At 38.7% G+C, this 13,516-nt stretch overlaps 1 protein-coding gene, 1 long non-coding RNA gene and 1 pseudogene across 2 annotated transcripts; 2 read left to right on the top strand and 1 right to left on the bottom strand.

Annotated features, from left to right (window-relative positions):
* On the top strand, positions 5,800–6,493 carry LOC104702972. Its single transcript, XR_754100.2, has 5 exons — positions 5,800–5,851; positions 5,932–6,025; positions 6,103–6,194; positions 6,275–6,316; positions 6,394–6,493. It is a non-coding gene; the product is annotated as an uncharacterized LOC104702972 (long non-coding RNA).
* Positions 7,500–10,825, top strand: LOC104705014. Its single transcript, XM_010421007.1, has 5 exons — positions 7,500–7,527; positions 8,614–8,700; positions 8,778–10,133; positions 10,249–10,306; positions 10,555–10,825. Exons 1-5 carry the CDS (start codon positions 7,500–7,502, stop codon positions 10,823–10,825), a joined length of 1,800 nt encoding a protein of 599 aa, XP_010419309.1.
* LOC104705013 lies at positions 12,332–13,498 on the bottom strand (annotated as a pseudogene).

Below are 13,516 nucleotides of genomic sequence, written 5' to 3'. Positions count from 1 at the left end.
TCACTGGAAAAGAGTTCATCATCAAAACAGACCAAAGGAGCTTAAGGCATCTCTTGGAACAAAAAACAGTCTCCACGGTTCAACAGAGATGGGCTGCTAAGTTGATAGGACTCAACTACAGGATAGAATACAAACCTGGTGTAGAAAATAAGGTCGCAGATGCTCTGTCTAGGCGTCCTCCGACAGAACAATTGTTTCAACTGACTTTGGTGGCTCCCTTAACTGTGGATAAACAAGAATTGAGGGAACAAGTTAAACAAGATGCGGAGCTGGGTGAAATACTCAAGTGTCTGGAGAAAGGAGAGAAGGGAAAAGAGGGTTATAGTTTGGAGAAAGAGTTGTTGTTGAAAGAAGGGCGATTGGTAGTGCCTTGTGGATCTCCTTTCATTCCAAAACTGTTGGAACAATTCCACTCCAGTGTCATTGGTGGTCACGAAGGAGCACTCAAAACTTACAAGAGGCTCAGTCAAGAAGTTTATTGGAGAGGAATGAGAAAGGATGTGGTTGAGTATATCAGGCGATGCCAAGTGTGTCAAGAAAACAAATATTCCACTCTATCCCCAGCTGGATTACTCGCTCCACTTCCAATTCCCAAGCAGGTATGGACTGACATAAGTCTTGATTTTGTCGAAGGGTTGCCTAAGTCGAAAGGGGTTAATGCCATCTTGGTAGTTGTGGATAGGCTGTCAAAATATGGTCACTTCATCGGCCTTAAACACCCGTTCACAGCAAAGACAGTGGCAGAGGCTTTCATTCGAGAAGTGGTGAAGCTACACGGGTTCCCAGAAACTATGGTCTCGGACAGAGACAGAGTGTTCCTTAGCAGCTTCTGGACTGAACTATTTAAGTTACAAGGGTCTGCACTCCACAAGAGTACTGCGTATCACCCACAAACGGACGGGCAGACAGAAGTGGTGAACCGCTGTTTGGAGTCTTTTCTGCGCTGCTTTGCGAGTAGGAGACCCACCTCTTGGGCTCAATGGCTTCCTTGGGCAGAATATTGGTATAATTCCTCATACCACTCTTCTATTAAGAACACCCCCTTTTTCGCTGTCTATGGCAGGGAACCTCCAAGGTTGTTACGCTATGGTGATGTACCTACCTCAAATGCTCATGTCGAAGAGTTATTGAAGGATAGAGACAGCCTATTGATGGAGTTGAAGGAAAACTTGGAACTGGCACAGCAAAGAATGCAGAGAGAGGCGAACAAGCATCGCAGGGATGTGCAGTTCCAGATTGGAGATTGGGTCTACCTCAAGTTAAGGCCTTATCGCCAACAATCTCTGGTCCGTCGAAGAAATGAGAAGGTAGCTCAACGATACTTTGGTCCTTATCAAATTGTGGAGAAGATTGGACAAGTGGCTTACAAATTGAAGCTACCGGATCACAGCCAAATTCATCCTACATTTCATGTGTCACAGCTGAAAGGGGCGGTTCCAAACACACATACCGCGCAGGAGTTACCGCCTATCCTCACACCTTCGTTGGAGTGGGCCACAGAACCTGAGACGCTCAAGGACATTCGTAAAGGAGCTGGTGAGAAGAGTGGTACTGAAGTTTTGGTGCAGTGGAAAGGGTTGCCATCATCCGAATCCACTTGGGAGCCTTTGTCAATGCTTGTGAACCAGTTTCCAGATTTTAACCTTGAGGACAAGGTTAGTTCACTTTGGGAGAGTATTGATAGGTTGAGAATCCCTCTGGCATTCATGAAGAAGAAGATAAGAACCAGTGGTAGGAAAGCAAGGAAGTGGGAGAAGAAGCAGATCGAGAAAAGTGGCTAAAGGAGTTAAAGTGTGGAAGAGACTCTATGTGAAGTAGAGTGTTCCTTATGTTTAATACTTTGTCGTTTTAAGCTGGAAGTTGTATTTAAATGAAGCCAAAAACTTAGGGCTTTCTTACCTTACAACATTAATATCTTAATCAAATCCTCTTCTCTTATCTCCCTCCTTCTTTCTTATCTCGTCTTAATCTGGGTACTGTTCTTGTTATCCCTTTCTTTAATCTCTACTAGTTCTCGAGATAGGCACTGTCTATCACGAACAAAGAGTTCTATCTAAATCCGCCGATTGAAGAAGAACTGAGTCTAAAGTTGTGTTCAAACTCAAAATCGGGGAGTTTTCATTCAAGAAGCTCCAATAACCTTTTCCTGCTACGAAAAAAATTTGTCTCTTGATTTGAAGTTAAGATTCTCGGATTTTACCAAAATTAGACATCTTTGTTCTTATTCTGGTTATTCGAATCAATAACCAAGGTCCGTCTTTGTTATCAGGCATGATTGAATTGGTTTTATGCATCGCATATTGACTCTTTTTATATGTTTCAGTTTCTTGAATTCCCCCCCCCCGTGTATTTGTGTATGTCTTTCAGTTTCTTAAATTAGTTCGTTTATGTTTTTCTTTCAGTTTCTTGATTTAGTTTTTCTGTCTTCCAGCTTGTGTTTGTAATCAAAGTTTGTGTTCCCTTCTGTTTATGATCAATGTTTTGTGTCCTAATAAAATTGAATTAGTTATTTTAAACTTTTCTTTTTATGATCAATGTTTTGTGTTCTCTTCTGTTTATGATCAGAGATCACTGTTTTCTAATCTCTGTTTTTGCTGAGGTTAATGGACTGAACACAATATTAGAGCAATGCGGATGGCGTTTCCCATCAACGTTTTCAATGGACTGAACACAATATTAGGACCCACCACCTATTTCAAACGTACGTAACATTAATTTGTATGCATCAACGTTTTCAAAAAGTTTGAAATGAAGTTTCTGAATTTTGTTTTAAAATATGTGTTAAGTTTCGAACGATACATATTTTGGAATTTCTTTTTCAAAAATTTGCTAATATCCTCCCCATAAATTAGAATAATATGAAGCATTACTACCATTCGATTGTTTGTATTACTTATTACAATCTTTAAGGAGATCTCAGAATCCCATTAATAGAAAATCATGCGTTTCCCTCTTACGTTTTGCTCCGTTTGATAACGTAATAAAATACCAAACGCCTATGATTTAATGGTCATTAGCATTTGATTATAATCCCTGATTTCTCTCCCTAAAACATTGCTTTAAGTTTCTTTTTTAATAACAACATTTCACGACAACAACCTTCTCTGTTACACCATGGGTAAACCTAAAACAGTTGCTCCCTACTCTACCCTAGATTCAATCTCCAACGAAACACACAACAATTGTCACAATAGAATTATTGTTCGGATCATCCATATTTGGGAAGTTCGAGACTTTCGAAGGAATAATATCTTACTAAGCCTTGAATGTCTCCTTCTAGATGAGAATGTCTGTTATCTCTACTATTGTCCATGTTGCCCGTAAATCAGCTCCATTTTAACTCTTTCTTTCACATCTGTTTCAGGGTTCTGCTATACAACCTTCAGTCCTTCCTAATTGCATGGCTAAGTTTAAAGATCAATTGGTGAAAGGCCAGTTGTTCAGCATCAATGACTTCGATGTTCTCGCATCCTCCAACCGGTATCGTCGCACCAACCACAAGTGGAGAATTGTTTTCACGGAGAAAATGTCTCTGGATAGTGTCAATAAACAACAATGCTCTATTGGTTTTGATTATTTTAGATTCTCTACTTTTTCTGACTTGCTTGACATGGTAGACAAGGGTGAAGAGCTTCCAGGTGACAACATATTTTGCACTCTTAGTTTCCCTGGTCTCTTAGCTTTCACTTTCTTCTGCAGTGTATAATTCATATCTACATTTTCCCACCCACCAGATATTGTTGGCCAAATATCTTCGTCTCGAACATCTGAAAAGAAAGACCAGAACAACCTTTCGAAGTCAACTTTCAATCTAATACTGACTTGCATTTTAGAAAGGTATTGCTTTGGTTTCAAATATTTTTCCGTCCTACACTTCATTTCTGCTCTTCTCTTTCTATGTCTGTAACTGTTATCCATTTCTGTGCTCTGTTGTAGTGGTGACAACGTATATATATCTTTTTGGGGTGAACTTACGGTCGATGCCCATGCCAAACTTTTGCCCCTAAAAGATGAAACAGTTGTGGTCATTGCAACCCATGTTAACCCACGGAAAGTTGGGCGTAAGTGCTTCTCCCTCTTAATTACAAACAACCCTCCATTTTTTGCTGAGTTATAAGTTGACCTCTATTGTTTTCCTACATGGGTATTGACTGTTCTTTCCATCTACTCAGGCTACTTGTATTTGAATGGTACATCCTCAAGCCAGATTTTGCTTAACTCTGACAATCCAGCCTGCCAAAACTTTTGTCAAAGGTTTTCATCTCTTCATTTTAAAATATACCACCTCTTACACCAGCTTCGTGAAACTTAACACAGGGTGGTTTTTTTCTTCCCCCCTTTTCACGTCAGCAACCATTTCAAAGAAAGTATTATCCCATGTATTATAGACGGAAGCAGTCATTTCGACCCTAATGCTTTGTCCATGATTGAAGATGTTGAGACTTATGTCAAAGAACAAGGGCGCAAGGTAATATTTTAAACATATATTACAGTTTAATTTGATTGTTTGGTTCTTTAATTCAATGTTTTCATTGCTTTGCAGGAAAAGAGCTTCTGGTGTAAAGTGAAAGTGGTTGATATTGAATTACGTAATGGTTGGAATTACATTTCATGCGCATGCTGCAAACTTAAAATGAACACAACTGGTTCCACCATATCATGTCTGACATGCCCTCCAAACGAAGCTGTAGGAATACTACAGTAAGTTTCCCCCGTTTATATTGTCTTCCTCATTTTTTTTTGGCCACTCACATGTTTCCATCTAGGTACCGAATTCAAATTATTGTCGATGATGGCCACAACACAACAAACTTTGTAATACTCAATCAAGAGGCGACCAAACTATTAAAGAGAACAGCTGCTGACCTGGCTGATGAGAAGGTATGCATTGTATAGGCTAAAGGCAAATAACCCTGCCAAATGCTTACAAATATCCACTATATCAACTGCAAATGAACTGTGACGAGCCTGTCAAAGATGTGCCTGACGCCATTAAAGAATTAATTGGGAAGATTTTTTATTTCAATATCAAAGTCTCTCACTACAATTTCAATGCGACCTACCAGACGTTCACCGTGACATCCATCAAAGAAGACCAAGAAGATTCACCCTTAGATGTATTATTTAAGTTTGTGCAGTACTTACCAGTTTAACTTTTAACTTTCAAAATGTGAGTAGCCCATTACCCATACGCTCACACACTTTTTTCTGGGTTATTTGTAAATATTTATTTAGGCTCCTTCAATTGGGGGACTCCCAAATCTTGAATGCCAAGGCGAGCCCTCTGCTACATCTGAAAGGAAAGCATCCAAAAAACGCCGATCTAACAGGTACTGTAAAGTGTTTTCCGTTATATGTGCAACTGATGTTTAAGTTGGTTATTTAAACCTAGCTTGCCTTGCCTCACTAGGGCTATCAAATCCGACGATGGATTGTCTTTCACGACTCCGGAGAAACAAAAGACCAAAAGGTTACCTCTTACGAAAACAACAATGGTTAGTTTCGTAATGGTTATGTACGATTATTTAAGATTTCTGGACTACACTGGCAGGAAAAACACCCAAAAAGCTGTATCCGAAGGTATTAGCAACCTGCGGGCTAACGTGAGTAAAGAACTCATGGTCTCATCTGGATCTGAAGATGAAAGTATCAAAGAAGAACCTGAAAGGAAAATACCACCACACGTCTCGAAGACACATGTAAGGACTCACTTGCTCATCTGGTTTAAGGTCTTTATAAGTCCTATATCTAAACTTGCAAAGTATAATAGGCGATTGCAGATGGGAATAACCTCAGAAGTCAGACCCATAACTGAAGCTGAGCCCTCTACTAAGAAACGCCGTTCTAGCAGGTAAACTACCATCAAAATGCTCGTCAAAGATTCATACCGCTTATGAATGGTTGACAACATTTCATCTATTCCTGCCGCAGGAAATCAGTCTCGGTTTCTACTGAATTAGATGTTGACTCTACGGTAAACGAAGTGGAAGAAGAAGAGAGCCACTTGCCGTTAGATGAAACACATGTAAGCAATTTTCTAATTAACAGAATAAAGGGACATACAACTCGACTTTATAGTCCTACACTTGTCATGTCTAATAGGTGAATTCTGCTGCCTGCAACCGTGAAATAGCAACTGGGGTACAGCTAACCACTACTTCTGCAAGGCCAGTGAGGGATCGCCGCCCTAACAGGTTTTCCCCTACTCTGCTTCTATTAACATGTTACGTGGTCCTCTTATTTTCCTAACCTCAACCACGTCTTCACTTTCCAGGAAATATGAAGATGGTTTATCCAAAGATCAAACATTTGGCAGGTTCATTCTAAACTAGCTTGATTGTTTCACTTATAAACTTGGTTATTGGTACCAATTACCTCACCCTCCTCTCACAGGACATGTAACAAAAAAACTGGCTCCAAAGCACAAGGCACCACAAAGGTTAAGAGGGGTAAATCACTAATTGTATTATCGGATATTGAAGATGTCACCACCTTAAACAGAAGGAGAAGACGAAGTGAAAGAAGACAATGACTTGCCATCACAGGTTTGTTTTGAAAAAATATAGGAAAATTTACTGAAACACTCGAACCAGTTTATGCTTTCATTTTAACATATCCGTATATTTGAACAGACAGAGACTGCTTCCGAGGATTCCGAAAGTCCTTGCGAAACACTAAGAAAACACCAACCTACCAGGTGATTTGGAATTTGGTTGAAACACAATGTGGTGTACTTTTTTGGTTTTAATTTTAACTTTACACCAACAGGAGACACGAAGCTGAAGATGGTTTGCTCTCGGTAATCCCAAAAAAAGAAAAAAGCCCCAGGTTATATTTTAAATCAACCTAATTACTTATCTTAAAGAGTGAGTTTGGCAAGCCTATAAGGGTTAAACAAATAGTCACCACGTATGTTTTCTTCGTGTTATAGGAAAACGCCCGAACCAAAAACTCCAAAAGTTTCAAGGACCCGACATAGTAGCGGCCGCAAAAAACAAATCATCTTATCTGATACTGACTCTTGAGTACGAATAAACACCATTCAAACATGTGAGTACATTACGTTTATGTTTTTCCTTCAGGTGGGGCCAGCTATTTTCCTATCTGACATCATTTTATTTTAATTTGTTGAACACTAAGATGGTGAGGAGAAGACATATGTGTCGATCGTTGCTGGAACCGCTGAAGGCTTTTAAAAATTATAATTTGTTGAACACTAAGATGGTGAGGAGAAGACATCTGTACCCATCATTGATGCAACCGCTGAAGACCTTTTTTTTTTATTTACCCATGTTTCCCCGCACTTTCATTTTCCTTTACCATGTTTAATTAAAACCATTTAGTACCTCTTAACAGAGTTCAAGCCTACCTATTTACTTTATAAATTTCCATTTGGGAAAAACATTTATATTTTTAGTACTTTCACTTACCAACAACGACCACCCCTTATTAACATTGATGAACACTTGAAATTATTTACTATGAAATAATGTTCCATAATGGCAATTCAAACCAACAGTAGCCGAGGTTTGTAACAAGATTTCAGAAAATTTCCCATGTTTTAAATATCACATAACCAAATGAATGTAATTACACAATGTATACAAGTACTATTACCGGCAGTCCATCGGAGGGAGAATCCAAAAAAAAACCTACAGCCCCATATTGTAACCGCTTAAAACTTAGAAATGCCTCGTGGAGAAAGTGTAGGGAATGGTTACTAATAAATCATTAAAAACCCACAACTCACTCCTTTACAAATTCAAACACCCATCTTTTGCTCCCTTGGCAAATTAATGTATATAATAAATATACATTAAAAAAAATAATAAATATACAAATTAATGTATATAAAAAAAAAAAAAAAATGTATATAATAAAGCGTTAGACTGGAAAATTAAAAACACGATTAGACTTTCCTTACTTTCACATTCTCTACGTCAAAGCTTCCCAACATAACCATTACTAACAAAACTATACCCAGTCATATTTTTCTTTTGTCTTTCGCTTATCTTTTTCTTACGAAATAACTAGCAATGAACTCCAACTTATTGACTGCCCAAAAAACAAACCTTGTAGGCATTCAGATTCCAAGCTCAACAGGTTTGTATTCTATATATAATCTCCCCAAAAAAAAAAACAAATACATCAATCACGAACGACAATTCCACAATCACGTTTATATTTTAATGCTTTACAAAATTTCATATATTGTCAAGACATCGAAAGAAATAGGGTGAAACGAAGACAAGTTTTGTGAAAGCAACCAAGGAAATTACAAAGGCTTCACCCTCCTTCCACCTCCCATGCTTTCACAACATGTTCAGGTTCTACATCAAGCATTCACTATATGTTCTGGATATGCAAAATTTGACTCGTCCTCAAACAAAGGATTGCCTCATTCACTACACTACTTACATTTTACAAACTCTAGATGTGGAGACCACATCAACTACAGAAAATAGGAAGGAAAATAGAGATAAACGAATAGAAGCGCGGAGATTAAGCCGCCAACAAAACCAACCTCAATGTAAGAGCTAAATTGCCTTCAGTTCAATGTGCGTCCTTCCCTCCCGGCTAACTGTTAACATGTTCACATACTTTTAAAAACAGGTCTACAACAACAATCACCACCACTAGATGCACAAACACTTGGTAAACGTCCATCAGCAGACAGATACACCATAACCGAGACGAAAGGTTAGAGATTAAATTGTAAAACGTAAAATTGTCAAATATATTATATGCTATCTAAGTTATACTATATTTGATCATAGGGAAACGTCACCGCACAAACCCTGTTGGAAATACGTTGGTTAATTGTCGTTATTGTGATGCTTTGATGTGGCAAGCAGAGAGCCAAAGGAAAACCAGAGACATAACCAAATTGAGCTTCTCCATTTGTTGTCATGCGGGGCGTGTATCACTACCCAAGATGAAAGAAACCCCACCATATTTGGATAAACTTCTAAAAGATGCAAATTTCCTCCAACATATAAGGACGTTTAACTCTCTTTTCGCGTTTACGTCAATGGGGGCTAAAGTTGATGAATCGATCAATAGAAGACCTGGCCCATATTGCTACAGAGTTCATGGAAAAAATTACCACAGACTTGGGTCCCTTTTGCCGATTGATGGAGAGTCCCCCAAGTTTCTACAATTGTACATTTTTGATACGACGAATGAGGTGCAAAATAGAATTAAAGCCCTAACGAATGGGAAATCATTAACCCCACCTGATGAAAGCATAATCTGCGGATTGCTAGAGATGCTTGACGACACCAACGAGCTTGCAAAAATCTACAGAATGGCTAGAGATCAACATGAAGAGGCAGACCCAACAGAAATGTCCATTCGATTAGTGGGCCAACGACAACGCGGGAGACAGTATGACTTACCAACAGCTGATGAAATTGCAGGACTAATTATTGGTGACCTCTCTTTGACAATTGGTAAACGAGATGTCATTGTCCAATACAAGTCCAACAATCTGCAAAGGGTGAGCGAGTTACACCCGAAGTTCATGTCACTACAATACCCATTATTGTTTCCCTATGGTGAAGATGGTTATCATGAGCAAATACCACTGCTACCAGGAGAGAAGGCTATAAAGAGGGAATTTGTGACCATGCTTGAGTTCTATTCTTATCAAATTCAAACAAGACTGTCACAAGGTACGACTTTGATAAGATCAGGCCGTCTCCTTCAACAATATGTGGTGGATGCATATATTGCAATTAAACAAGAACGATTGGGTTGGCACGCGAGAAATCAGAAAACCTTGAGGGCAGAACTTTACCACAACATATGTGATGCAATTGACAAAGGTGATAGTGATGCAAACAATTTGGGTAAACGAATAATCTTACCATCTTCGTTCACAGGAGGACCAAGATATATGGCTCAAAACAACCATGACGCAATGGGAATATGCAGATTATTTGGCAACCCAGATCTTTTCATTACCATAACAGCAAATCCAAACTGGGTTGAGATAAAGGACCATTTGGAAATCTCAGGAAACAGCACAGCCAGCGATAGACCAGATATCGAATGTCGTGTATTCAAAATGAAGTTAGAAGAATTGGTCGCAGATATTTGGGACGGAGTCTTCTTCGGAAAAGCAAAATCTGGTAATTACTTTTTTCCCCTTTTTGGGTGTCGACTGCAAAATCTGGTAAAATATACATCGTGTAATGCATAAAATACTAATGAAATACATTTACTAAAACAATTCTTTTGATGCAGTTATATACACCATCGAGTTTCAAAAGCGCGGCCTACCGCATGCAGATATCTTGGTTTGGTTAGAAAAAAGTATGAGGAATCCAACGGCAGAAGACATAGATAAAATCATCTCAGCTGAGATCCCAGATGAAAAAAAAGACAAAGAAGGTTTTATGATGGTGGAACAGTTTATGATGCATGGTCCATGTGCAAAAGATAATCCTAATTTAGCATGTACAAAGAATGGAGTGTGCACTAAAGAATTCCCAAGATCATACTCACAAGAAACATCGTTCGGAGACAATGGTTTTTTACGTATCGCCGCAGGCAAGACGATTCGAAGAAAATAACTAAAGGGAAATCAATACTGGATAATCGTTACGTTGTGCCGCACAACCTTCCCCTCCTTAAAAAGTACCAAGCGCATGTGAATGTGGAATGGTGTTGTAAGACAGAAGCGATTAAGTATTTATTCAAATACGTCACCAAAGGGGTGGACAGGGCAACCATTGTCGTAGAGACGGCTTCATGTGCTGCGGTTAAAATCAAGGCCGATGCAAATTATGTTGATGAGATTAAGAATTATCAAGAATGCTGATACATATCAGCATGTGAGGCGATGTGGCGTATCTTTTCCTTTGATATTCACTATAGCGTACCAGCTGTTCAACGTCTTCCATTGCATCTCCCTGAGCAGCAATCTCTTATATACAACGCTATGCAGAGTCTCGACAGTGTTATTTCACGGGACGGTGTTGAAAGAACAATGCTCACAGAGTGGATGGAGATGAATAAAACTGACGAGGAGGCACGGAGTTTGACATATGTACAGTTCCCAACTCAATTTGTATGGCATACCACTACCAAAATTTGGACAAAAAGGAAGCAAGGTTTTACCATCGGCAGGTTAGTAAATATACATCCAACAGTCGGAGAACTATACTACTTGAGGATTTTACTGTTCAAAGTCAAAGGCGTAACCATCTTTAGTGAGATCAAGACATTTGCAGGAGTTACTTATCAAAAATACAAGGAAACTTGTTGTGCAAGAGGGTTGCTAGATGGAGATAAAGAATGGATAGAAGCATTAGAGGAAACAGCACAATGGGGTTCAGCTAGCCAATTGCGAGATCTCTTTGTTACACTAATAATTTTCTGCCACGTTAGTAGTCCTTCAAAATTATGGAGCCATTGCTGGAAGTCTCTAGCCGAAGACATAGAGTACAACCAACAGAATGTTTTAAACATGCCCCATTTATATCTCACAGAAGATCAACTAAAGAGTTACACTTTGATAGAGATGGAGAAGATCATGCATCTAATGGGATTCAGAAACGAAATATTAGTATAGGATCATGCATCTAATGGGATCATGCATCTAATGATATACATATACTAGTATAGTCAAAACGAAATATTGATCTTGACAAAGATATTATTTTTCTTAAAATTAAAATATTGATACTAGTAGTCAAACCCGACAATAAATAAGGACCAAGTCTGCAGAGAGGATGGACATTCAAAGATTGTGGTTAACTGTGAAACGACCTAGAGGTCACACTACCAAAAAAGCTGTAATTTGTTGCAAAATTTATATTGGGGCAATGAAATTAATTAACTAAGAAAAGTGCCTAGAGCCGATTGACGCTTTAATTTGGGTCAAATTTAAATCCGAACAGGAGTTAACAAGCGGCACGTGAGAAGCAAGTATGTAGAGGCGGTGGAAGCACAAGCAAATTAAAAAGGAGTGCAACCGAGCAAAGTTGCATATAAGAGTCTCAAACCTTATCAGAGTGTATGATCATAGTGTATGGCTAATGGCTCTATTCTTGGTTGATAAGAAGGTTTTGCAAATAGACTTTTAACATTGCCAAAGAAGATTTTAGTTATTTCTGTTTCTGGAATTTAAATTAAAAAACATGAACATATGTAGTTGAAAAGTTCTTGAATAATTAAATGAGTTCAAAACACAAGGATCGGAGATCAATCATTTGAAGGTAGGTTCTCCAAGATGTGAAAGTGGCTATAAGCAAAACAATGTATTTGAGAAAAAAACCACATTATATCACCGAAACCATAAGAAAGAAAAAAAACTGAAGTTCATTTAACTGATTTCCCTACATTTCCTTTTCTTTTGCCTATTGGGTGTATTTTTCCTAATGTGCACCATACTTGGAACATAACTGAGGAGAAGTGGCCAATTGGAATATGATGCCCTTGTAGTATCTTTATAGACTTCTTTGTATATATCCTCTCCAACAACGTAGATTCTGGTCATATATCCATCATCCATGTCAGCATCAGAACACACTGCTACTTTATTCTCCTCGTCCAACAAGAAGCTTGTCACATTCACCACACTTTCTAAATTAAATCTATGATAATCCACTGTTAAGACGAAGTTGCTCCACGACAACTCTATGCTCTCATCAATCTTATTTGTCACACATATCTTCATCACATTTGAAAAATCAAGAATATTCTGATGTAACACCGAGAGTTTTTCTTCCTTAACAACTGATAGAGCCGCGGTATCTTCAGGATTATTACTTTGAAACGGAAGAGAAAAACGCCCGAAGCTCTCGGTTGTGAAATCAAAATACAGCATGAAAAGGCCGGTTTGTTTATCTCCAGCAACCTAGTAAGTATTTCCTTTCAAAGACCTGCCGCCGCTAAATACGCCATAGTCACGGATGAAGTAATCAAGAACCCTCCAAGAATCAGAGCTAAACTCATAGATCTCAAACTCAGCAACCAATTGTTCCTGGTCGTTTTCATAACTGTAAGACCTCAAGATTTTGAAGCTACGGCCAGAAGACTTGCTGTTTACGTATCCTAGAGCATAATAATCACCACGCTGGTAACGAGTTCTTGGCTTGATCCGCCGGGTTTGACCTGTACAGGGGTTCCAAACTACAAGTCTAGTGTATTCCTTATCAGAGCATAATATTAAACCGTCACAGTGAAAGATTTTAGATATTTTCAAATCTTTCGAGTCCTTTAGACTTGTCAATTTACCCGAAAACTCAATAGATGGATCAACGCTGTTGTGAATTCCATGGTGATCGACGCTAACTGAATGAACACCAAAATTACTCAGCAACATCAACTTACTTGCTGCTTTACCAAAGTTCTTCTTGATGAAGTTGGGATCTCTGAATAAAGCGTACCATCGTTTGCAAGTAGTTTGCAATTTCGCTAGAGAGTTGGTAGGAACCCTAGAGAGTATTTCGGATTCCAAATCGTTTGGAAGATCAGAGATCATCATTGTCTTTCTCGTACTCTCTGA

The sequence above is a fragment of the Camelina sativa genome, chromosome 7 (genome assembly GCF_000633955.1).
Source record: "Camelina sativa cultivar DH55 chromosome 7, Cs, whole genome shotgun sequence".
Lineage (NCBI taxonomy): Eukaryota > Viridiplantae > Streptophyta > Magnoliopsida > Brassicales > Brassicaceae > Camelina > Camelina sativa.
This window is presented reverse-complemented; position numbering and strand designations above follow the sequence as displayed.